The following is a 26,269-nucleotide window of genomic DNA, read 5'->3' as shown; positions in this document are numbered from 1 at the left end:
ATCTTCTGTTACCTTGGCTGTGGAGTGGAGTCTGGTGAGGGAAGTTGCTAGCTACAGCTCATGAAAGAACAGACTGGGCCTTCCACGCCCCCTGGGTTAGAGGCTGAGAGGCACCGGAGGATTTCTCTTACCCGCTTCCACATTGCATTCCTTCTCTGAGCCCTGCCTGTCTTCCTCAGCGAGAGCTGCTAGTTGCTCAGGGCTTCTATGGTTGCCTCTCTGCTCCTTCTTGGAGCCTGAAACATAACAAAAGTAGGAACAGCACGAACCAGCGGTCCCCAGACCTGAGAGCAGGCAGGCATCATCTGGGTGTCCTGTGAAAATACCCTCACCTGTGCAGCAGGTCTAGGGTGGGCGTGAAACTGACCAACTCCCCAGTGGTACTGCTATTGCCACCCATCTGGGGGCCCTGCTTTGGGAGAAGGGGGTGATACCAACTTACTGAGGAGGCAGTGGTTGTCTCTGCCCTCCCAGGCAGGAGACCAGGGTTTGATTTCCGGTGAATGCACTTCACGCACAGCCGTCTGTCTGTCGGCGGAGGCTTGTGTGTTGCTATGATGCTGGACAGGTTTCAGCAGCACTTCCAGACTAAGACAGACTAGGAAGAAAGGCCTGGTAGTCTTCTTCCAAATATCATAAAAACCTCGGGGAACATAGTGGTTCCATCTGCCATCGATCATGGGGCTGGCACGGACCCCACAGTGTTTTGTCCCAGGGTGTGTGGGGCCACCTTAATTCAGAGCAGGATTGCAGTTAACGACAATGGTTTTGAGTATCTTTTAGCTCCAGCCAAACCTCAAGCCAGGCCTCGTGTTTTGTAAGTGTCATCCATCCCCTGGAATTGTACCAAAGGCACGAATATATATATATATATAATTTGCAGTTGACACCCCAAGCTCCAGAAAGGGTAGGTACCTTGCCCAAGGTCACACCACAAGGACACAGCCATCATCATGTTGAAAGGGATGCAAATGGGAAAACCCTTTTCTATACAGTGTCCATGGTCCAGAAACCACAGGCAGCTTTTCAAGGCTCCCAAGTCGGAAGTCAATCAGGGAGTACCCGTGGCCAAGCATACTGACAGCCACCTTTGTCCGTCCATTGGTCAGGTTAAGGCAGGACTTGGTGCTGGTGAACTGCCCAGTGGTGGGGTGGCCACTGGGAGCTATTCACACCTCCCAGAAGGCCAGCATGCGGCCTGGTCGCATCAGGCTCACAGCTTCTCGCACTGTTGAGGCAGATTCCAGGGCAGAGTGCCGTCCCTCCCCACCCCCCAAGTCAGAAGGGCCAGCAGGAGGCCTGGCACTGTCTTGGTGAAAGACTGGTCAACCTTTGAACCCAGGAAGGTGTTCTCCCCAGTGGGGGTCCTGGTTCGAGGGCAGGCAGGCACATGGCCTCCTGCCCGGCTCCGGTGTTGCTTTTGTACTGGGCACCGGCCCTCCTTCCGGAACTGGGAAAAGTGGGAAAGAGACTTAGAGCTTTGTTTCTCAACCTGGTTCCCAGACCCACTGTGTGGGTGTCACCTGGGAGTCGGTGAGAAAAGCAGGGTCTTGGGCCCCACCCCAGACACGGTGCTGACTCAGACTCGCCGGAGGAGGGGCTTAGCCATGGGTGTTTTTACCAAGTCCTCCCCGCTTGTTTTAACGGAGTCCAGAAGGGCTGATTTCAACATCTCCTTGGCAGGATGCCTGGGATGGGGTCAGCCTCACCTGGGCAGTGGGCATGTGATAGCTGGAGTGTGGGGGCTGCCGGGGACCTGAGATGTCATTTCATCCGTGTCCCCCTCCCCCCTTTGCTGATGGGTGGCGTGTCGGGGAGATAAAGGGCCCGATGCATACAGGTACACAGCAAGTTCAAGGCAGGGTGTGAGTTTTCCTTCTTATGGTTGCCAGGGGCAGAAATCAGGTCCAGCACATTCAAGCCAGGAAGAGCGTTTGTTGACTTCTAACCAAAAGGCTCAGGAGCCCTGGCCACTCAGTGGTTACGCATCCAACTGTTCACCGCAAGGTGAGCATTTAGAATCCACCTGCTACCCCTCGGGAGAGAGGGGAAACTTTCTACCCCTGTCAAGACGGACAGTCTTGGAAACCCACAGGGGCAGTTCCACTCTGCCCTATAGGGTTGCTTTCAGTAGGATTCCACTCAATGGCCGGGAGTTGAAGTTGGTTGTTTTTTCCTTTTCTTGTCGTTGTTTTAACGGACAAGCTCAAAAGAGCCCTGGTGGCCCTGAGCCCTGGTGGCCCTGTGGGCTAAGTGTTGCACTGCCACGTTCAAAGCCAGGGGTCCAGGTGCACTCACCAGCCACGCTGAGAGAGAACCATCAGGCAGATTGCTCCCATAAAGATTTCGTCCCTGAAAACCCCATGCAGGGTCACTGTGAGTTGTACTTGAATCCATGGCGGTGGGCTTGATTTGTTTGTTTGTTTTTTCCAACTGAAAAGCCCAAGGTGTACTTCAGGTATGGCTGGATCCAGGTGCTGAGAGATGCCATCAAGTCTGTCTTTTTCATCACTTCTCAGCTCCCTGCCCAGCTCCTTAAGGTGCCCCTTACCGCTCCCAGATTCAAAATGTAAGCAGAGAAAGAACTAGTCTCCTCCCCGCCCGCCCCCCCTAATATTTTTAGCAAAAGTCTCTGTCTTCACTCAGATAATCCAGGTATGAGTCAAGGTCTTTCCTGCATCAATCACAACAGTCCCTGCTGATTGGTTAGACCTGGTTCACCACCCACTCCTGGAAGTAGGAGGTGGACGCAACCCATTTGAACTCCCAAGAACGGAGTGGGGTGCCATGAGACAAACCTCAGAAGAAGGGCCGTGGGTGTCATCTGCTGGCCTGGTGCCTCTCATTCCCTTTTCTCAGCGGTGCTGACTTCCTGCACCTCCTAAGGTCTTACCCCAGACAAAATCATGCTACCCTTCCCTTAACAACATAACAGTCGCACCGAAAACACCCTCTTCATTTCCCCTGTGTAGGCACAATTGATATCTGCACCTGTGGCAGACATGGCTAATCCACCCCAGTCTTTATGGAGCCGCATGTCCACCCAAACATGTTTCCAGGCTCTGTGAGTTCAGGGAACTTGTCCATTTTCATGTTTTATACTGGCCAGAACAGGGCCTAGCGAGCAGCAGAGACCCAGTAAATTGTTGACTGACGGTGTGAGCTGTTGATGAGATCACCTAGCGTCAGTGCTCACGGACGGGCTTTTGTGGTTTGGGGAAGAGGCTCAGGAGCCCTGGTGGTGCTGTGGAATAAGCACTAAGCCACTCACCACAAGGTCCGTGGTTCAAACCTGCTGGCTACTGTGCAGGAGGGAGCGAGAGCTAAAACAGTCTGTTCTTGTAACGGTGTACAACCTCTAGAAACCCGAAGAAGCCCTTTTACTCTGTCCTGTAGGGTCTCTGAGCTCTGGTGGTGGGGAAGAGGCTTCAGGCAGGGACTCGGAGGCAAAAAATGAGATTTCAAAAGAGGAAGAAAAACCCAGAGACCCTTCTCTGCCCCACCTCTTTTCCCTTGTCTCTTGTCTGCTAATCCCAACGTAACTGTTCGCTGATTGGTGAGATCTTGGTAGATAAGGAGCCTTTCCTAGATTTTCACATTTTTAGTTTCTGGGGAACCTGGAGCCCCTCAAGCCTGCCACAAGTGGCTTTGATGGTGGAATGAAAAGTCAAGGTGACCTGCCTTCCCTTGTATTCTTTCCCAAGTCCCCCACAAAAACAAACAACATCAACAAAAGCCTAAAAGGACCCTTGAGCAATCATGGTGATTCAGCAAAGGTGGAGTCTTCTTTGGTGGTTCACACCGGAGCCTCCGCCCAGGTGGTGAACATGACCTTCTACAAGAACCTGGCCACCTGGGTCTGCCAGCAGTGCTTCAGCTAACCCGGTGCCTCCTTGAGCTTGTGGGGCGGGCCAATGACAGGCTTGGTCTCCTGATTGAGTTCCCAATCCATCTCCAGATTGAGAACTAGGGGTAGGCAGACAAAGAACTGCCCCTATGTAGCTGTGAGCGGGGCCCTGCCCTCAACACAGACAGGAGGGTGGCAGGGAGTCTTGCTGTCTAGCATCTAGAAAAGTGGCCTGGGGGAGTGCAGGTGAGGGCGCGAGTGTGTGAGTGTGTGTGCATGCGTGCATCTGGGTGAGTGAGTATCTGGGTGTGTGTGACACTGTATGTGGATACCTTTATGTGACTATGTGCCTGAGTGTGTGTGTGTGGGGGAGGGGCCTGTATGAGACTGCATGCGTGAACATGTGTGCTATATGTATGTCTCTGTAAGGACCGGAGGCTACGGTGAGCATGAGTGCGTATATGTATGAGTGAGTGTGTGTGTGGGGGGTGGGGCGGAGGGTCTTGGCTTTACCGGGCCCCTCCCAACACATGCTAAGTGAGGTGCTCACAGCCACGCGGAGACCTGACTGGAGTCTTTCTTTCCTTCTTTGTTTCCTCTCTTTGCAACAGGTCAAGAACAGTCGCCCTTTCTGAGGAGACGCAAAATGTAAGTGGCTCTTTGGCTTTTCCCGTGGTGGTGCTGTCTCACCCCTGTATGGTGGGTGACCTGAGATGGGAGCGCCAGGGAGAGAGGACAGAGCCCCCAAGCCTGGGTTGTTCAGCTATGCCCACTCAGACGCCATGTGGGAGGTGGCCCAGCCAAGGGACTCGGGCCTGCTTGTGGAGTCCTAGCCTCAGCCCTGCCCTGCCGCTCCACACAGCCACCCTGGACAAATCCCCTTCTCTCTTTGGGGTGACTCCTTGTTGGCACAGTGGATGACCACACCGGTCTCGGACCCGGCTGTGGCCCGGAAGGCTGTAAGGCAACTTCCTGGCATCAGGACTCTGGTTTCCCAGGTGTGAGAGGGTGAGCCTGGGCCCTGGCGGAGCACAGACAAGATGCTCCGGGAATTGGGGCTTTTTTTGGTTTTCGTTTTCATTGAAAACTCTCATAGAAGTTGCAGGAGTCGTAGTGACTCGAAGTCCCTCGGCACAGTACTATATAGGTAGTCACACCATCTCATGCTTCCGTTTTTGCTGAATCACTGGGAGGTAAGTCACAGGCCCAGTGTCCCTTTGCCCCCAAGCCTTCTGCAGGTATTTCATAAGCACAAGGCCATTCTCTTACATAACCCCAGCAACCATTATCAGCCCTGGGGCATTTAACATTGACACAGTCCTGCTGTCTAATCTGCAGGCCTCCATGACATTTGGCCCATTGCCTCCCGTACGCGCAGTAACCCCACGGGCCCCCAGTTCAGGATCATCGTTGGCTTAAAGGCATTTCATAGGGTGGGAACCTGCCCTTTCTGCAGCGATCATGTTCACCCTAATGTAGAGCGATGTCTTGGGAACTGTCGTGTTATAGAAGGTCCCCATCATGTAAGTTAAGTCATTCGGTGAGAAGTGCATTTTACGACAGGTCATATCACAAGTGTTCACACACCTCATCCTTGTGAGAAACAGAAAGCCAAGCGTCCCTCGGCAGCATGGTGCTCACCCTCTGTGCTGCTCTGTTCCACGGAACAGGACACCCTCGACCCTGTGCTGGTGTTATAGCCCTAGAGGTGGGGGGGTAGGGGTGGAGTCTGCTCTGGAATTTGAAGAGGTTGGCTTTACTGGGCAGACATTTGTAGGGGGTGAAGGGAGTGCGTGCCCAGCCAGGTTCCCAACGGTCCAGGGAGAGGCACAGGTGGGTTAAGGGATTACTTCTGGAGCCAAGGGAGTCCCCAGTGTTGCAAATAGAGAAAATACACTTGACTGCTAACCTACAGGTTGGTGGTTCAAAGCGAGAGAGGCCTATAGTGATCACTTTAAAAAGGCAGGGGTGGAGGGGGACCAGCTACTGAAAATCCCATGGAGTGCTGGGGTTGCCCGGAGTCGGCAAGACTTGCCGGCAGCTGCTTTGCCGAAGCCACCACGGAAAGAAGAGCCACCCTTGATCCGTAGCCTGCGTCGTCTGTCATGTGCTCTTCACCTCCTGACGTCAACCATGGAAAATCGGTTAGGCATGGCCCGGTGTCAGCCTCCCGGGGCAGCTGTTGAGTGGGCATGAGAAGGACTGGCCACATCAGAGGACTGGCCACATCAGCCTCCTGAGTCATGATGACCCTCCCCACCGGCAGGCGTCATGCTCGCCGACGGGCACACGCACATGGTGCTCCCACCACACGGGGCCAATGCCTGTGAGCTGGTTTCACCCTGCAACCCTGGGCAGGGGTGCTTTTCCTCTCCCTCCGCAGGGACAGAGACAGCCAGTGGGTGCTGACAGGGTGTACCAGGCCCTGCTGAGCACTGACACCGGCTGTCCTCCTTGTCACCTGACACTGTCTCCATGGTCTCGGTGGGGAAACTGAGGCTCACAGAGATGAATGGACGCCCTCAGGGGCCCACAGCTGGGGAGGAGTTGAGCCCTGATGGATCTGATGGTGGTGTCCACACTCGCCCAGCCAGCGCCCTGCCCACCCCCTAGGCCTGGCTGCTGGTTAATAAGTAGCAGAGGGCAGCCGGGGAATGAGAGGCTGGAATGTGACTTCTGCTTCCAGATAAAGACAGTCTTGTGCAAGAGGCCCCTGCCCCCACCCAGCCTGGTGGCTTTATAGGCAATAAACAGAGGCCAGCCACTGTTCCTCTTTTTCAAGGCTTGCTGATCGGAGACCTTGCACTTGGGCGAGAGCCCATTTCATGGGCCAGGCAGCTAGGGCTGCGAGGCGGGCTTGCTTTCAGGCTGGACACCTCCGCCAAGCAGTCCTCTTGGTTTATTCTTTTCTAGAAGGGATCCCGAGCTCCCCGGCCTGGCAGACCGTGGGAGTGAAAGGGGGGTGTTTCTAGAGGATGAAGATGAAAGGGTAGAAGCAGTTGCCTTTGAAGTATGAGGATTGCTGCTTTTGCGCCTCTCTCGGGCGTGGGCTGCTGGGTGCCTCTGACCTTCAGCCTTCCGTCTGAGGAAGACGGTGATCTTGCTCATGAACCCCTCGGGGTGGCACGTCGCCAGATGGAGATGGTGGATGTGAGAAGTGGCTAAAGCGTCTTAGCCAAGGAAATCCTCTAGAGAAACCAAACTAGCGAGGCATTGGCTCATGCCATCTGGGGGGCCTGGAAGTGCAAACCATAGGTCAGGTGAGAGGCTGATGTCCCTGGCCTCGTCCATGGAAAGAGCCAAGAGTGGGGTGGTTTGGTCAGACTCCATAGTCAGAAGGCAGAGGACACCCCAGGGAAACACTCCCTCTTGACCCCTGAGGTCTTAGCTCTTGGGGTGAGAGAGACCCACTTGTAGATTTAGTCACATGTTGTCAACTCAAGCCCAGCCATGCTCTGTGAAAATGGTGCAGTCCCTGTTTCGCTCCATGGCCCAGAGGATCCCTTATGAATTGGAACTGAATTGATGGCCCCTTCCAACCCTCACCGCAACTGCTACTTCATAATAGCAACTAGTGTTTGGTCAAAGGCTCCCTGAGGGGGAGTGGGCTGCCACTGAGCTCACCACAAGGGCAGTGGTTTGAACCCAATGCTCTCTTCGGGAGGAAAGTCAAACCGTCTACTCCGTCAAGCTTGAAGGTCTCGGAAACCCAGGGGGGCAGGTCTGTCCAGTTCTACTCCGCCCCGCTGCTGCCGCCCTCACGCTGACCTCCTGGCTTCCCTTCCTCTCTCAGGTCCCAGAACTCTCGGGAAGGCTCACAGATCTCACAGAAAGTGCTGTTCGATCAGTTTTATGGTAGCAAAAAGGATGCGCATCGGGATCAAACCGATTAAGAGGCGCGTGGGGCAAGGCCCAGGTGATTGCATCTTCTTTCACCAACAAGGGAGCCTGGGGAGCATCCAGGCCTGGGACTTGCTCTGCTTTCCTGACGTCTCTTGTGTTTGCTCGTGTCAGCGCCCCGCCTCCCCTGATGGGTAGCAGGCAGCACTCTTCAGGTTAGGCTCCGCCCATGAGCGCAGCCCTCCAGGTGAGTCTAGAGGTCTAGGTAGCACAAACTCCAAACGGGCTGCCATCGAATTGATTCTGACTCCTAGCAGCCTGATGGGACAGGGCAGAATTGCCCCTGTGGGTTTCTGAGGCTGTAACTCTACAAGGAGTGAAGATCTTCATCTTTCTCCCTCAGAGCGGCTGCTGGTTCTGAACTGCTGACCTGGTGGTTGGTTGGCAGCCCAACTCATCACCCCTATGCCACCAGGGCTCCTCCTCGGTAACAAGGGTATTTTAAATGCTCAGGAATTTCCAAGGGTTCAGTGTAATCTCTGAAGTGCAAATTATTTGAAGTAAACTTGACCCTTTATATACACACACAGAGAAACATATTCATAGCAAAACAAGCAATAAATATAACAGCGTCTTCACGCCTGGAACAAGTCACATGGTTGGTTATAGCTGATATTTATAGTAACTTACTTTTTTTTTTTCCACTACCCATTCCACCTTCCATTTGCCCTTAGCACGCACCTCAGCTGAGCAGGGTTCTTAGCCTGGTGAGTGATCCAAACTTTCAACCCTGAAGGATCTTAGACCGTTAGTACTTATCCGTGCCTGTATTATTAGGTATGCTTATGTAGGAGCCAGCCAGAACACTTGTTCCTAACAAGAACAGCCCCTATAGTAGACAGCCCGTGAAGCTGGGGACTGCCATCCGTGTAACTCCCAGGGGAGTCACTGAACCTTTCTAAGCCTCAGCTTCTCAACCTGAAAAATGGAGCAATAACTCGATTAGAAAGACAGCCACATCTTCATTGCTTTGATGATACAATTTTGAGACCTGAGAGAATCAGTGCCAAGCATCCCCATACAGTTTATCATTCCTCCCAGGTGGGACCCCAGAGAGCAGCATTCCATAGCTAACAAGAGTTGGCTCCAAATGTCTTGGGACTACGTCCCCAAAGTAAATCTACAACCCTACCCCCTCGTACTCTTTGGTTCCTGGGATAATTTAGGGAAGAGGTTCTCCATGGTTGGCCTGTGGCCTTTCTTGGGGCTTAGCCCCTGTCCTCCAGCAGGGGCGTGAACACAGGCACCAGACTTTTGGCTTCTGGTGTCTTTACGGCCTCTTCCACGAGAGTGCCAATCTCCTTCCATCCTGGAAAGGGGCAACATCATTATAAAACAATACTGTTTGTTTGCCCTGATTATAAATGTAATACATTTAGTACAGGAAAACTGGAAAGCCAGGACACATCTAAAGGAGGGGAAAAAATTCATTTTCCTACATCCTAAGATAACCCCGGTGAAGTTAAACTGTGGGTGAAGATAAAGAAATAAAAATGTCCTTGTCTAAGTTTAGCTTACAGAGTACATACTTAGTTTGGGGAACCCGCTGACCTCTTAGGTAACATCTCTGGGTCTTTGATCGTCTAAGTTTTAGGGGTCAGCAAACTTTCCCTCCAGGGCTGGATTGGGCCTGTGGGTCATGTGGACTCAATGACCTTGGTTGGGGAACCAGGTCTCAGTACTATGCAATTGAATGGGTGTGTGCTATGTCCCAAGAAGATTTTATTAGCAAAACCAGGCCCCCTGAGTTTGGCCCAGGGACTGCTGGTGTGCAGATCCCTCGCCCTGCGTCATCCTGTAGGGAGGTTGTGTGAGGGTGAATCATGAGTAGACAGTGTCTTTCATCTCATTGAAGAGAGCCTGGCCGTTTCTCTTATTTGGAAACCGCTCTGCAATGACCACCGTGACTGACCTGGCCGAGAAACTGGGATTTTGTACCAAAGGCACGTACACATTTTAAGATTCCGGACAAAGGAGTCCCATCCTGGACACTTGTCCAAGAATTGCTCTTGTAGTAGTCTCCCTACGGAATTTACATTCCCACCTGCCGTGGATGGCCCTGAGAGCCCAGGGCTCTCCTCCACTTCCCCTCCCAGGCCCTGCCTTCAGAGCTTTAGGGAGCAGACTATCAGATTACCCATCACAAAGGAGCACCTCCCAGTCCTCCAGCCAGCCTCATTTGGGGGAGGAAGTGGTGATGAATGCTCGACTAGACTTGGTTGGGAGGGGGAGGACCTGCCCTTATGGAGTTGATCTTTGTGATGAAGACCTTGGGCTCCCTTGTGTGTGGGTATCAGTCGGGCTTCTTCCCGCTGCTGTGTGACTGAGCACATCACTCTCTGGACCCCTGCATCCTCTGTTAAAATGGGTGTGATGCCAGATCTTTGTCTGGCCGTGAGGGTGGACGAACAGAACTGTGAACGTTCTCAGGACAGCGACCGGACAGCTAATGATCACTCCATACACGTTCGTCCTTGTTCTTGTGAATCCTGTTGCTGGGACGCTTGTTACTTTTGACACATCCCTCTCAAAGTCTGGATCTCTAGACAAGAGTGTCATCTCTATCTGTTTCCCCCTCTGCTTAGTACTTGCATTGTCTTGCTAAAGTAGTTATTATGGTCACTGTGTTACAGAGGGGACCATTTGAGGCTCAAAAAGGCAGACGATTGAGGTTAGGCGTGTGTCCGGACAGGACAGACAGGAACCTGAGTTTGAACTGGCACCTCTGGCTTGTAGTCTCCACACAGCTGCTTCTGGGAGCCACGGCCTCCCAGTGTGCAGAGAGAGGAGTTACCTCCTCTCCTGTGGTCTTCCTTGTGGTCGGAACACTTGGGCCTCACATGAGGGATGACTCCTTGGGTGGATCTTCCTGTCTTGGCCCTCAGCCTGAACAGGGGTCTCGTGGGAATTTCCAAGGAGAGGGTTGGTGTGTTTTTTCCTCCAGAAACTGCCCAGGCCTTTTAGAGACCAGAGTAGCCCCCTGCGGTGTGAAACCTGAGAGAGGTTTCTGGAAAGTATTCCCAACTGTCCATCTGTCCCTGGCCAGCAGAAACTCGGGTTCCAAAAAACGGGAGCCTCCTGGATCCCCTGGGGACAGATAGCCTCCGTATTTGGAGGTGCCAGCTCCTCCTTGGGACGCCCCTGAGGAACGGTGCCCTAGACTTAGTGTTCAGACGTAGCTATCCAGAGAATTCCTCTCTGATCCATCCGTTTCCCCACCAAATTTCGGGGACAGGTTGGACACATCACCACCCCTCTCAGGGCCCTGGGTTTCCTCATGTGTCACACATGGGGCCTGGATTCATTCAGTCTTGGGGCAACTTTCCTAGGGGTGTCCGTGCTGAGCAGGGACTGGGGATTCCATTTTAGCTGCGTGGCCGGTGTGAGTGGCCTTCCTCTCTGAAGCGTGCTCGCTGAGAAGACCCGCAGAAGTGTTTGTGCAGCGAAGGCTGGCGGGCGTTCAGGAAAACTTGGCGCCTCCCTCCGCCTGGCAGCTGCAGCTCCTCTGGTGGGGCTACATACCAAGGCTTCCTACCCTCCCCATCCCGGTCGGAGGTGCTCTTAGATGACCTGCTCTGCTCACCTGCCTTTCATTGCCCAGGCCTGTTCTTTCTCCCCTACAAATGTCCTCTCCCTTCCCAGTCATGTCCTCCTCCCCCAGCGCCTCATCTCTCTGGGTCCTGCCAGGCTGACATGGTCTGAAGGGCTCACATCGCTTCCTCTTGCTGCCCTGATAGTTCTTGTTTATGTCTTCAAGGTTGTGTTGTTGGCTTCTGTTGATCCCGCCCCCCACACACACACACACCCCTTCCCCCATCCCTGGCTTTCTCCCTGTTATAGGGCTTACCGCTTGTCCATTGACATATCCGAGGTTCAGAAAGCAGGTTCTGATGAGGAATCTGAGGCTGGGTCCAGATCAGGGGGAAGGTGCTGTGATTGATTAGCAATGTCTGTCAGGGTGACAGGGTAGGCAGAAGTGGTGCGTGGGCCATCTGGGGGACACCCTTCAAGAGGGACACCTGCTTGGGAAAATCCACATGGAAACAGGACTGTGGTGAGTGTGGGGCATCCCTCAGGCAAGAGGCTTCTGGAGGGTGGGAGGAACATTCTGTGGCACGCATTTTGTGTCAAGGGTGGATAACAAATCTAAACTATAGTGAAGTAGAATCTCAGTTCAGCAGGTCAGTTTTCAGTTTCTGTACGTCCCCTGAATGTTTGCCCAATCTGGCAACTCGAGTTCTAGATCCTTATTCACCCAGTTTCCAGGAGGAAGCGGTCATTCCCAAGGAAACCATCAGGGAACTGTGGCTTCAGGATGGAGATCTTTCTTGTGAGTCCTGGCCCTGCCACTTGGGACCTTTGTCCCTCGATTTATTGCGTCTGGTTCTCGTGCAAGACCCCTGGGGCCAGAGTGGTTACGAGTGGGCATGAGAACCACAAGGCCCTTTGGTGGGAGAAAGGAGGCTTTTCTACTCCCACCAAGAGTTGTAGTCTTAGAAACTCACATAGGTCAGTTCCAACCTGTGCTCTAGGGTCTCTACCAGTGGGAGTCCACTTGGTCACAGGGAGAGAGTTAGAATGCAAAGGTGCCCACTGAGCTCTGCTAGGCCCAGAGTATTGACATCACCTCCTTGCTTCCAGCCAGGAGGCCTTAGACCAGCAGTTCTCAACCTGTGGGTCATGCCCCCTTTCATGGGGATTGCTTGATTCATAACAGTAGCAAAATGACAATGATGAAGTAGCAACGAAAATAACTTTATGGTTGGGGGTCACCACAATATGAAAAACTTAAAGGGTCGTGGCATTAGAAAGGTTGAGAACCACTGCCTTAGATGCACGCTGGTGGCTGGGACCCAGAAGGGCAGCAGTGATGCCGCCGACATCCTGCAGTGAAAGAGACGGGTCTGCCCCGCGGAGCCTCCCAGCCCTTTTTAGACTTCTCCCCCCAGGCCTGCTGCCGCCCATGGGGTGACCTCACACTTGAATAAGCCACATCTTCACTCATTCAGCATTTAGTCACTTCACTGGTAGGTATTGATTTACCAGGGGCAGGGCTGGGGAGCAGGGATAGGAGAACAGCAAGTGAGGTGCTCTGGGAGAGATAGAGCATAAATGACCATGAACAAGTACTTAGTTGCAGCTGGGCTGAGGGTCCCAGACTCAAGGCAGTGTGAACACTAGGAAGCTGCACCTTGGCTGGGATTGACGGAAGGGAAAGGTCTGGCGCCTTGAGCCACTTCTCACAAACCTCTCGGTCTTCTCCACCTTCTCATCCATTTTCTCTGCTGGTGTGAGGCTCAGAGAAGTGCAGTGACCACTGTCCTCAGGACCACTTTCCTGTCACGTGGTCAAGAAGCCATCTGGCTGTGTGGCTTCATGCAAATAACATCTGCTTGGGCCATAGTTGGCCCAACTGTAAAACGGGGGAGAGTGATCCCACTGTGGTCACTAGCACATATGTGAGAAAAGACAGTTGGTAGATTGGAGAGCTTGCAAGCAATGTTCCTTAAGGAATTGTCTTAGGAGTAATGCGCTTAGGGGGAAGATGGAGTCATTTGTAACCGTCTCGACACTGCTCCGGAAGACTTATGCTAGAGGAGACAGAACTAGAGTTTGCAAAGATGGCCCAAGAAGCACCCAAGGTGGTCAGCGGATGCACAGTCCCGAACCTCACACATCTGGACTTGCACAGCCCTGCCTGGGATCCCTCTGGCTGAGGAACCTGCCCCTAGGGGATGTTTTAGGGAGAAAAATCGCCACACCTTCTCAAAGGTCACAGAGTGGAGGCCTTTTATTTCCCTTTGGCCTTTCTACTTTAGAGCTGCATGAAGTTTATAGGTTTTCATCTCCCTTCCAGGCCTGCTGAGTTGGGGAAGGCCCAGGCCAGGAGTCAGTGATGTCAGGGAAAGTTTGGGGAAAAACCTCTAAACATTTGAAAATTAAGAGTGAAAGTCTGATCTAAAAGTTACATACTTTTTTTTTTTGCATAGGCAGGGTCTGGAGACCATAGGTGAACAGCATCATGTCCCAGGCCAGTAGGGCAACCTTGCAAACCAAGAAAAGGTTTGCAGTCTGCCAGGTGGTGCTAAGGCAGGAAAGCCATGCTGGAAACCATAGACACATGCAAAGGCCCAGAGGCAGAGTGAAGGCATGGAGTATTCTGGATGTCAAAGGGGGCCTGGCTTGGCAGGAACGTCTTGTTCAGGGAGCAGTGGGCAGGGCAGAGGGCTGGACAGGTCAGTAGTCTAGTTTGTGAGCTGTTGGGTCTTGGTTCACTCTGGGGAAACAGCCTGGGACCAGAAGTCCGTTAAATGACTTAATGGCTTCAAGTGGCCCTTCAAGGTGGGGGAGGTTTTTTTTCATGGTTTTGGTAACTGGCTCTGTTCAGGAAGAAGAACAGACAAGCCCAGCCCTCACCTGAACAGGGTTGTAGGAGTATCGCACAGTCCTAAGGGAGAAACACATTAATGAGATTTCTAACCTACTTCTGACTCACGTGGTTTGGGGAGAATCAAGGGGCGGGGGTGGGGATGAGGTGGCCTGGGATGGAGGGGGTAGCAGCGCTGAAGAGCCCAGCACCATTCGGAGCCTGCCTGTTCGACACAGAACACCAGATGGAGGGGCCTGTTGACGGGTATTTTGCCTGCGCCGTGAATTTTTTTCTGCCTCTCCCAGCACTTAGCGTGATGCTAGGCAGGTTAACTGAACCGCGTGAAATGGAAGATGGTTGATCCTTCTCGGGGCGGGCAGGGGGAAAGTTTCTCTGGGGAGCTGGTACGCTGGTGAGTTGCGGCACTTCCGGGCACCTTCCCCTGTGTCACTCGGGACGGCCCATTTGACAGGTGATGCAACTGACCAGGGAGGAACTTTGCTGAGGTCACCCTGGCGGTGGGCGAGCGGCAGACTTTTCAGCTGGCATCTCCTCTTGGAAGATGCTGCCGAAGCAGAGGCGTTAGGGAGCACAGCCTCGCAGGGAGCGGGTGGGGCCTGGAGGACAGACAATAGGGCTATGGGGTGGGGGGAGGGCAGTGAGGAGGGCCTGTCTCCTCATCCACAGCGTCTGGGGAGGCTGTATGTAGAACTCGGCCGTCTGATTGACCAAATAGATGAGTTCATTAAAAAGGACAGTGGCTTTCTTGGCTATTTATAATGGTGGCCTCAATCTTGAGGATCCTTGTCCCCGGAAGAATAAGGGATCTGTTCAGGTGGCCCAGCCATCCACGGACAGGGTGAATGAGCTGATTAGGTCCCTGGCTGCAGGGGGTGGGACACTTTGCCCAAGGGAGGGGTCCAGGAGAGAAAGAGTGTACCCAGGAAGCAAATGGGGGAAGTGTGACATGGGGGAGGGGTGCCCAGGGCAGGCAAGGAGGCGGCCACCACGTTTGCAGAAACTGTCTGAGTGCCCCACCAACTCACAGATTAGCCACACCCAGGACAGGAGCTGATTGAGGGAATTCCAAATGGTTCAGAGCTCCACTCCGATGGAAGGGAGCAGCATTTCGTGGTGAAAGTAAGCCCAGGACCCTCCCCATCCTGCCTGGGACCAGGACTGTCCTGGCTGGTGCTCTTGCTGGGGGGTAAGATCCACCGTTCCCTAGCCCATGAGGACGGCTGCCTTCAGGGCTTTGATTAGAACCCTCCTGGGTTCACTTGTGAAATGACACCCCATTTCCTGCCAGCTTCAGTTTCCTCCTGCGTCAGGAGGGGGTGGGACTTGATGATGTCAAAGATCACGGTCAGACTGCCCCGGAACCCAGTGGTAAAGGGCCCGGGACTCTGGAGCCTGCCCCCTCCTGGCCGTCCCACTTTAGCCAGGTGTCTTGACAGAAACCCCCACTCTGCCCTTTAGGGTCGCTGTGAGTGGGGGTGGGCCCAGTGGCTTCTCAACATCTCAAAATCTCTGAAAATACAGCCGTCTCCTTACCCTTGGCCCACTTAGGAGAATCGTGAGTTGCTAACTAAGAAGGAAAAAAGCAAGTTCTTAGCACCATTTAAACCATTATTATTGGCTCCTGTCTGAGCATCTCACTGCCTGTCATTGAGTCCTTTCTGACACATAGTAACACCTATGGCAGAGGGCTCCGCCCCCAGCCTCCTCTTTGTCCCTCAGAGCTGCTGATGGTTTCAAACTGCTGACCTTGAGCTAGCAGCAGCCCAACTCATAACCCCTATACCTTAATATTGAGTGTTGCTGTATTAGAAATAGAACCCATGGGCGGCTTTGACCAGCAGAAGTTGAGGAGACTAAAAGTCCAAATCCTGAGTGTAGGCTCTAAGGCAGCAGTTCTCAACCTGTGGGTCACGACCCCTTTGGGGGTCGAACAACCCTATCACAGGGGTCACCTAATGCATCCTACATATCAGATATTTACATTACAATTCATAACAGTAGCAATATGACAGTGATGAAGTAGCAACGAAAATCATTTTATGGTTGGGGGTCACCACAACCTGAGGAGCTGTACTAAAGGGTCGAGGCATGAGGAAGGTTGAGAAGCACTGCTCTAAGGGAAGGCCTTTTTCTCTCTGTCAGCTCTGGTCGAGCAAAGTCCTAATTTCTCAGTTTCTGCTCCTGGGAGTACTGCCTGTGGCCTGCCATCTCTCTTCCTCTGTCTCTGCTTACTGGCTTGTTTGTTCATATCCTTTATATTTCATAAGCGAGGAAGTGCTTGGCCACTAATCCAAAGGTTGGTAGTTTGAATCCACCAGTCAGTCCACGAGAGAAAGATGTGGCAGTCGGCTTCCATAAAGATTTATGGCCTGGAGGGAAAGAAGAGGAGCTGATACCAAAGTCTCAAGTAGAAAGTAAATGTTTAGACAATAATGATGGCAACATATGCACAAGTATGCTTGATACAATTGATGTATGGATTCCAAGAAGAGCTGTAAGAGCCCCCGATGATATGATCTCTTAATAAAAAAATTTTTTAAAGATTTACGGCCTGGGAAACATTATGACCACAGTTCTACTCTTCCTGTTGGGTTTGGTATAGCTCAAAAGAGATCCGACTCAAAACACCCTACACTAAGCCTTGATCGTTAAGGTGACAAAGACAACCCTTCCCAAATGGGATTATAATCTTGGGCATCTAAATTAGGAATCACAGCACAGGATTTTTTTTTTTCAAAACCATTTTATTGGGAGCGCATACAGATATATCGTTCCACAGTTCAATCACATCAAGCAGTATTGTACAATTGCTACCACAATCGTTTATCAGTCCTGGGTTTCATATACCTCCAAACAGAAAAACATAGAACAAAAATTCAAGAGGGTTACCCCCAATGACAAAATACATCTGAGATAAACCCCAATATGAACAAAGTGTCCCGTGCGCCGCCCCCCCCCCTCCCGAAAAATGTTGAAAACCAGATCAGGCTCAAAGTGCATCAGAGAGAGGGAGGGGCTCAACTGACAAGGTTTTAACCGGTCAAGTCAGGTTCATCATTTTGATATCCTATACTCTTCTCTCCAATGCACTCTCTTTATTAGCAGCCACTTTCCTCCCATCCCTCTGTGGATAGCAGGAAATCACCAGAGGCTTATTTCCTGTGTCGATCCCAGAAATGTATGTTGGGCTCCCACTGTCAGCCACACATAGCCTTCTGCAAACTGGATTCTCACAATTTAGGCTCTGATATGATTCCCTTCTTCGACTCGGGATTATATGATTGACAATCCTTCAATCCCTGATGTTGGTGTACAGCACAGAATTTCAGAAGACCTAATTCAACCCAAACCAAACCCTCCCAGCTCCCAGTCCCTCCCAACTCTGGGTCAGTAGAACTGTTCCAGCGGGCTTCTCAGGCTTTCATTTAAGCAAACTGCCTCATTGTTCTCCGGTGGGTGGGTTCGAACTGTTGACCTGTGGACCCTTTGACTTTCCTCCCCATGCGTAGCCCACTGTGCCACCAAGGCTCCCTCCATCCACAGCTAGTGTTCTAGAAAGTGCTCAGCACAGTGCTGAGCACACCGTGTCAGCTGCTGCCATGATGACTACCTCGACTATTAGTATTCTTTCAAGGAATTCAGAGAAATCAGAAAGGTAGAGAAAGGATTGCTATGGTAGTAGTAAGCTGGGTCCCTCATCCCTGCCTGAAGGGAGGTCTGCAGATGCCCCAGTGCCATCTGGCTGCTATATTTCGAAGGTCGCCAAGGAAGAAAAAAGGTTGACAGCTGCACAGGAGCACTCTGTCCTGCTGAGGTCCAGCAGGGGTGGGGCGGGGTACCAGGGGAGGCCTCAGGACGAAGGTACCGCTGGAGGGTGAAGAAGCACAGGCGTGCCCATTCAGGACCTCCAGAGCCTCCCCTTGGGCAGTGTGTGCAATGAGAAGCCAAATTCCAGCACTGTGACATCCCCGCCTGACTCCCAGGAGTCCTGGGCCGCGGGCTGGGCTGCTCCCAGGAAGATGCACAGTCTCGGAAGCCATGCGGAACAGTTCTGTCTTGTGGGATAGGGGCACTGTGGCTTGGAATTCATTGCCAGTGGCCTTGGGTTGCGTCTGCCTTGGGTGCTGCGCACATCTTTCCTCGTGGGGGGTTTCTGGAGAGCCTCCTCTTCAGACCCCCTCCTTTGTGAAGTCCTTTGGGCCAGCACCTCTTGGGCTGCAGTCCACGTATGCTGGGCCTCGTCCAGTGTGCTTGCTCATTTCCTGGTGTCACGTGGTGTCCCTGTGGCTTGCAGAGCCCTCTGCCCCTTTACGGAACCACCTGGGCTGCCTTCTGTGACACGCCCTGGCAGGTCACTGACACGTTACCCAGGAAACGGCGGCGGCGTTGACACAGTCATCTTGGGAAGAGGGAAGGGGAGGCAATGTGGGGGTGGGTGGGGGGACTTTCTCAGAAGCATCAGACTCAGAACACGTTATGTCTCCCCTTGCTGAGGACCACCTGCCTGAGTGCTCCCCAGCCAGCCCCCAATGGCAACTTCTGCTTTCCTGCCTCTTGAGCCCACATTCTTGCTAGATGGAGACTCTCAGCCCCTAAGGCACCTGAAGGTAGGCGGCCAGGGGTACAGGTGTGGGCGGCTTGGCAGACCCCAGCTGACTGCAGCTCTTCATCTGCTGAATCTGGGGGTAGATGGCTGGGCTGAACTGCCATTCAATGACCCAGGGAGGTTGACCAGGACCTTCAGGGTCTTGAGGTTGCTGGTTTGAGGTCACAGCATTAGATTTCTGCAGTAACCCTTGGCCTTGGGGCGGGGGCAGGGGGTGGGGCCACTAGCCAGGCCACTTCCTGGTGGTTTTTATTCACAGCTGCCAAGAATCTCGGGCTTTGTTGGCAGGAGGTCAGCTGCCCACTCTGCTCCAGGTAACTGGTGTTTGGGCTCCTCATGGCTGGCCTGGGCTCTGTGTCCTACTTCCCTTCAGTCTTGGCGGCAAAGCCCCTTTCTGTCCTCAAGCCCAGCGTCCAGCAGTCCTCATAACATCCTTCTCACCACCCTGGCCAAAAGGTTACTAACACCATGTACCTGGTCTGAAGTGTCGCCTCACCCTACCCCACCCCACCCCACCCCACGGCTCTGTAAGGACCGAATGGTGACATGCTGTGGTCCCCAGCACACATCCTCTTTCAGTCAGCAGGTGTCATGCCTGGAATCCCTCCTCACCAGGGCCCCTGACTACCCCCATGCTGCTGAAGGGAAGTCCACTTGAGGCCTTGGAAGAAGAGGAAGTTGGAGTCGAAGTGAAGCTGCAGCTGGGAGGAGCGGGCTGTGGGGGTGGGGGTGGGAGGGTGGGGGGTGGAAGAAGGCAGCCCTGAATGTTCTAGCTGGTTGGCCAGCATTTGAGTCTTGTGTGGACCCCTGCCCCAAGGCTTCCTTCCTTCAGCTGCGCAGGGTGATGGTGAGGTGTCCTACAAAAGCAGCCAGCAGCCGACCCAGGAACTGCTCAGCAGGGACCTGATTTCCAGTCGAGGTGTTGCTGGTTTTAGGGAGAACGTTGATCCATTAGGCTGTGTAAGCACCTACGAGGTGCTAGGTATTGCTCTAAGCATTCGAGGACATTAGTCATCTCCCTCACCCCCCAGCCCCCAAGAACAATTCCCTATGGAATGTTTTTGTAGATACGTGTTTATTGAACGCATTAGTTCTTTTTAGCCTCGTGACAACTCTAAGAGGTAGGGTGTCCTTTGCCGAGAGAGGAACCTGTGCATATGTGTATACATGAAGATGTGCAGGCATGTGTATGTGCATGTGTGCCTCATGGACTGTGTGTGTGTGTGGGTCTGAGCATGCGATCAGCTAGTTTCCCCCACAGCCAGGGAAGAACAGACTGTGCCCTGGGCAGACAGTGGTCAGTGGCAGAGTTGGGGGCTCCCCTGGGCCTCCTGTGACCATTGCTCCTGTGGGTCCAGTGCTTAGGGAACTGGTATTTTAGGGGCAGGTGTTTCTCCGTTTGGGGAAGACCTTCACTTCAGGGTGAAGGTGACTAGCCTCATGGGGTGACGGTGTCAGGGGCCCTACACCCCAGGTAGCCCATCCCTGCCCTTGCAGGTGCTTCCAGGGCTGTTTCTGAGGATTTACGCCTCCTTAGGGCCTGTTCTGCTGGGTGCTACTTCTTGTCAGGGTGGAGACGAGCCAGGCTTTCTCTGCACCCAAGGGGGAGAGGTACTCTGACAGGCGGCCCCTAGGATCAGAACATAACAGGCCTTTGCTTCCCCCAGCCCACCCCCAACTTCACAGCCACAGGTGATACCCTGCCACTGAGCAAATGGATAAAAGGGCAGACCTCGTTCTGAGCTTAACTCCCGGCTCTGTCACTTTCCTAGGTAACCTTAGGCTAGGTCATATCTTTTTTTCCTGAGACTCAGTTTCTTTTATCTGTAAAATGGGGGAAGGGCTACGGATCTCCTAGGAGAATTGATTATAAGGAACAGAGTTAATAGGGATTATCAAGCCCTCTGGCAAACACTCAGCTCTAGGGTGAGTGGTTAGTGGGTTAGGCTAAAACTTAGTAGGACTGTTCCAGGTGAACCCTAGGCTGGCCTCAGCCCAGAGATGGTCACAGTCCAGCAAAGGAGGCCGAACCAAATGGGTGCAAATCCATACATCTCCCCTAGCCAGGAGTTATCCCCTTACATTTCACCAAGCATATCTTGGTCCCTTGGCATCCCCAGCCACTCCTTACTTGAAGATTCTCTTGGGGAGCCAATACCTGTGCCCCGGCACTGAAGACTCAGTTGGTCGGTCTGAGGTGGGCCCCCACTGCCCTTGAGTGGATTCCACTTCCTAATGGCTCGATGTAGGGTTTCTGAGATGTCCATCCCGACAGGGGCAGAAAGCCTCATCTTTCTTCCCCAGAGTGAGAAGTGAGTTTGAACCACATACCTTGTGGTGGGCAGCCCACCGCCTACCCCACAATGCCACAAGGGCTCTGTGGGGTGGGCCCAAGAGTCTATATTTTTAGACAGTGTCCCAGGGATGTTCAGGGATTGTGGGAAAATTGATCATCCGCCAGCTCTTCCCAAGATCCCAGAGATTTCAGTAGGGACCATTTTCAAGAGAAGGCATGTGAGGTTTCCCAAGGCAGACGGACTTCCACGCACATTTCTGAACCAGAGTTAGCCTTCTTAGAGCCCAGGCAGGAGGCAAGAGGGAGAGGCTGGGGTGGGCAGGAAGAGCTTTGAGTGACTTGAATGGCCCTTTAGGATCCATCTAAAGATCCACCTATAGAACCCACATACAGAACACACAGACAGGGCACCCTCAGGACATTCCTGCAAGGCAAGCGGAGTGAATGGGGAGAAAGGGTGAGGAGCCTGGGACTCCAGGTTGGAGAAACATAGGGATCATTCTTCAGGTAGCCAGGAGCTGCTGATGGTTGTAGAGCTGGGGGTCAAGTGGCAGAGGGCAGGATGTGCCTCCCAGGAGGTACCCGGCCGTTAGAGTGACCTTGTCTCCAGACATGGTGCAGTGGCGGCTGTCAGACAGACACACAGCACGGGGCATGGCACTGTGCCCGTGACTGTTGGGCACCATGAGAGCGTACGTGGCAGAGAATGTCTGGGGTTCAAAAGCCTGGGAGGTTGTCTTCTCCCTGGGGAAGACCACAGATGAGTCCTGGCAGGCCTCCCTCGAGCCTGCCCCCTGCCTCTGGTGTGGATTTTAATGCTGAGTTTTTCTTCTAGCTGAGCAGTAGCTCCTGCTAGGCACCATCTTGCAGTGCTGGAAGTCGCTGCCGCCGCTGTGCCAACACCTGCACCCGACAGAATTAGATATGAATCCAGTCCACCCAGGTTTGGAACAAGAGCTTTAACTTTCAGCCTCTGGCACCTTCTGTATCTCAGGGTGGGGGCTGTGGGAACACGCCCACCCTCCACCACCTCCTTTGGGCCTCCGTTTCCTCATCTCTGCTACAAGTTCCCTCGACTCAGAAGGCCCATTTGCGGGAGAGGTGTGGTGTGTGCACCGTCGGGACATCGTGGATGTGCTACGAGTCCAGGGCCTTGGTTTTTCTCATCTACAAAGTGGGCTTACAGTTGGACACTCAGGGACTCCGTTTTGAGTCTTTGATGGTGTGGGATCCAGCCCAAGGGGTGTCCCCCGACCCCTTCCAGCCCTGGTCAGATTCTGAAAGGGTCCAGGAAATTCACTCCCACGTTGGAAGATGCGCCGAGGACAGTGGGGAAAATAATTTTCTTAAGCACATTCAGCTGCTAATCATAGGTGGATGGCCCCAATCCTCCCAGAGGCACCTGGGAAGGAGGGCTTAGTGATCCGCCTTTGGAAAATCCCTCTGGAGCACAGCCCTCCTGGTACACATTGGCTTGATGGAAACCGGTATAAATAAAGATTGCCTCACCAAAAAGGCAGCGCCTGTCACGTTTTGCACGTTTTTGTGGAAACTATTTCAAATGCTGGAAACCGGTCCCTTTCTTCGGCAGAGGATGTGGCCCACCCTTCCTCTCTCTGTCAGTGTTCTGTCTTCTGCTATTGTTCTTTGTTCTCTCACCCTATAGAGGAGCCCTCGGAGCCACTGAAACGTGAGGGCGTTTTGGCCCTGAGACTGGGTGTCCCCAGGGCCCTAAACAATGCTTCGTGTGCCAGGACCAGGACGAGGTGTCAGGAAGCAGCTTAATAATACATAGTTCTTGCTCATGAGTTTGTCTTGGGACAGTGACAGTGCGAGCCGACAAGTACCTAGGTGGAGGTGAATGGTTGCTGGGGCTTTGCAGGGCCTGGAAAGCCGGGTGTACCGGGAGGTGGGCCTGGGATGAAATCGGAAGGGGGAATGGCTCACCGAGGGAGTAGTGTGAGCAGAGGCGTGGGAGCCTGAGAAAGCCTGGAATCTGAATTAATAACCTCAACGGGTGCGTGGGTCTTGATGGTGGAGGGTGCCAGAGACCCAGTGTCTAAGTGGAGCAAAATCCCCATCAACAGCTCCTGTGTATGTGATACATGCGGTACATCTGGGACACCAGTGGCAGACATGGCTAATCCAGCTCCACCTGTTACCTCGGGCACCAGAGGCAGACATTGTTAATCAATCACTGCCCCCATCCCCCACCCCTGCCCTACTATATATCTATATATCCCTAGTTTGTTTTTTCCTCCACCAGGACGGAATAAGAAGCCTCTTCCTCTTTAAGGAGAACCGTGTGTAAAAGAGGAACAACATGGAAGTTGTTTACATTTAATAACCTAGATTCCCCACACACTGTGGGCTGGCTCCTACGCCCATCTCAGACAAGGGTCCCGGGGCTGGAGGAGCTCAGGGGACTCCTCCAGGGGTCCTGGCGGCTTTCCATGGGACTGTGCCATCCCGCTGAGTCTTGGTGACGGTGCCCCGGGACTCACAGAGCCATGGGCGCCCTTCGCTGACCTTGTCACCGAGGGAAGGCCTAGCCACTTCCATTTTCCACAGAGCCAGGGAAGGGCTCTCTGTCTGCTATGCCCAGCAGGCCGCCAGAGGAAGGCAGCTTCATAGTGCTTGCCTCGGAAAGGGGAAATTTGAGGAACTGGAAACCGAGCTCTGTGTGCGTGTCCTCCCGAAATCATCCAAGGTTCTGCAGCACCCAGGATCATGGTTGGCCTCACCCACCCCCACTTCTGGCAAAACCAGGTTGCCATGGAGGGCCCGGGCGGTGGGGAAAGCGATGAGCGAGGAATGACAAGCCAGTTGCCGGTGACTCAATGCCCACTGCCTGCTGACTCACTGGCACCACCGCCACTCCCTTTGTCTTGGGTTTGAGCCTGGGCCCCTCTGGCCGCTCATGGGAGCAGGTACAGTGTGGGCAAGGGGTTGGAGCAGAGGTTTCGCTGCCCACTCTCGTTGGCCCCCAGGCTTAGAGCAGAGTTAAGCTGGTGGTCAGACCTGTCCCCCACACACCAGGAAAGCAAAAAACGGCTCCAGGTGGAGCAGAGGTCCAAACGCAAGCTCAGGGAGGGTGCAGGTGGCCTGGGGCAGGTGGTCCTGAGCCCTAGGTGCAGCATTGACACACGGGCAAGGAAACAGGTCCGCCGCGAGCTCCCCTCCACCCTTCCCCTCCTCCCTGCCTCCCCACAGCCTGCTACCTCCCTCCGCCTCTGCCTTCCATGCAGGGGTGGGATTTGAGCCCCTCAGATGGGATCCAGGGGGCTTAACTGTTCTCATCCCTGGAATGTCACCTTCCTCCCTGAGTCTGACTCCGGCCAGGCTGAGACCTCGCTCAGTGGGCTCATGCTAGTTCTTCCCCAAAGCCTTTCTCGGTGCCCTTGGCTAAGCATGGCACTCCTGCTCTGCCTTGGAACCTAGGGTGGCTAGTGACGTTAGCACTGTGAGGGCAGCGAGGTGTTTGGGGTTCCCAGCTGTGCCGCGGTGCCAGGCACGTCGTATGTGCTTGGTACGTGCTGCTGGAGCGTCCGAGGCCAGTGTGGGTTTTCTTTCGCTTCTTTGTTCCAAACCTTAGGGAGGACTGTTCCGGTGAATGTCCCCTCCAAGAGGGGAAGTGACTTGCCCAAGGTCACGTAGCACCCAAAGGTGGCTCTGCCCTTTCCGAAGCCATGGGTTTCACTCACTGGGGACCAGGGTCTATGCTCAGCCTCCAGGGACCATCTCTTCTCTGTGTCACCCATCCCGGACTGGCCCCTCGTTGGGCACTCAGCCCACGGCAGAGCTCCGTCACGGATGATGACAAAGCCAGTGCCTCTGGGCAGATGGACAGACGCTTCTAGCTCTGTCGTCCACATGACAAGACAGGTCCAACCTTGATCTCCCGGACTTCCCCTCTCTGTCCCCCTGTGGCCTCCTCTTTTCCTTTAATGTGGCCACTTTGTACATGCTGTTCCCTGTTCTTAAAAAAAAAAATTGAGTGTGTGCATTAGGTGAAGGTTTACAGAGCAGATCATTTGTACATTCAACACCGCATCACACCTCCCAGTAGTGTTTGTCCTGTGTCCCTCTCGCTTAATTTGCTCATCTTACTTTGAATAGTGTCTTCCCAGCTATCCACGTTAACACCTGCCTAGCCTCTAGCTGGGGGATCAGCAAACTTTGCCTCAAGAGCCACATGCTGTCAGGATGAGGGGGTTCCCAACATTTGAACGGTACCTCAGGAGCGATTTTGAGATTGTGGAACATATTTTAAAGACAGACAGACAGTGGGACACAGGGCCTCCTCGTCCCATGTCAGGACTGAGAGAGAGAGAGTGTATTTTCCAATGGGTATATATAGTGGGGCTTACAGCTCTTTCATAAGGCACGTCTGTCCTACAGCTAACATATCCATAGTTAATGGGTAATAGCATAAGTGGGTGCCAATAAACAGGCAATGACACGAGCCATCGTCGTGATCCAGTGTTAGTTGACCTCAAACCCCTCTGAGGCCACCCAGGGGTAGCTATCAGTATCTGATCAGTATCAACAAGAGATGTCAAAACAGAGTTTGCTACATTTCATGGTGGGTTGGCTCTAGTACCTGATTGCTTTGCTCTATCGATAACCTTTAGGCATGGTGAAATAGGCGGACACAGAAATGATCCATTTATATGGTGGCTCTTCTACGACAGTTCTTTTATTGGGGAGGGGGGCTGTTACTGGAGGGACTGTGTGCAGTCATGAGAATGTATATTGAAATGTATTTATATCTCCTCACCGGGAGAGCCTTCCCCCACCTGAGTCAGCTTTCCAGACCAATCATTGGGAGCATGGATACTGAGCTGTACTACATTCTCATCCCCTCCCTCAGTTTACCGCAATAAGGGGTTCTTATGGTACTCATGCGTGACTCTGAAGAGAATTGAAATTTCCAAAGGGTATTATGTAGACCTGGTGATGTCACTTGTTTGGGGAACTATTTGGATGGCTGTCAAAGAATTCTTAAATTGTTGTGAGGGACAGGATTGGCTCTTCCATCTCCAAAGTTTGCTGACCCCTGCCCTTGCTGATTACTTCCTCCTCCCTCCCACCTCTTCCACTCCCAGGAGCCGCGGAAGTCTGTTTCTTTTAATAGGAAAACCTTTTCTTGATTTTTTTTTTAAATAACAGGAGTCTCGTACAATATTTGTCCTTTGCGATTAGAGCACCCTTCCCCCAGCTCTGTCA

The 26,269-nt window shown here is 53.2% G+C and overlaps 1 protein-coding gene across 3 annotated transcripts in view; it reads left to right on the top strand.

Moving 5' to 3' along the window:
• The window catches only part of SLC6A6 (solute carrier family 6 member 6), a 94,276-nt gene that overhangs the window by 13,175 nt on the left and 54,832 nt on the right, over nucleotides 1-26,269 (top strand). Inside the window, exon 2 of one of the 3 annotated variants that reach the window (XM_045289798.1) lies at nucleotides 4,459-4,495. Coding sequence is in view for 1 of the 3 variants with exons in the window: in XM_045289797.1 (XP_045145732.1) it covers nucleotides 21,965-21,983 (19 nt within the window). In the remaining 2 variants the exon portion in view is untranslated. Of the gene's footprint in view, nucleotides 1-4,458; nucleotides 4,496-7,747; nucleotides 7,764-21,964; nucleotides 21,984-26,269 lie in introns of those variants that run through there. The other 2 variants (XM_045289800.1, XM_045289797.1) reach the window with 2 other exon arrangements.

The sequence above is a fragment of the Echinops telfairi genome, unplaced genomic scaffold (genome assembly GCF_000313985.2).
Source record: "Echinops telfairi isolate 266 unplaced genomic scaffold, ASM31398v2 ScPeMD7_31;HRSCAF=116, whole genome shotgun sequence".
Classification (NCBI taxonomy): domain Eukaryota; kingdom Metazoa; phylum Chordata; class Mammalia; order Afrosoricida; family Tenrecidae; genus Echinops; species Echinops telfairi.
This window is presented reverse-complemented; position numbering and strand designations above follow the sequence as displayed.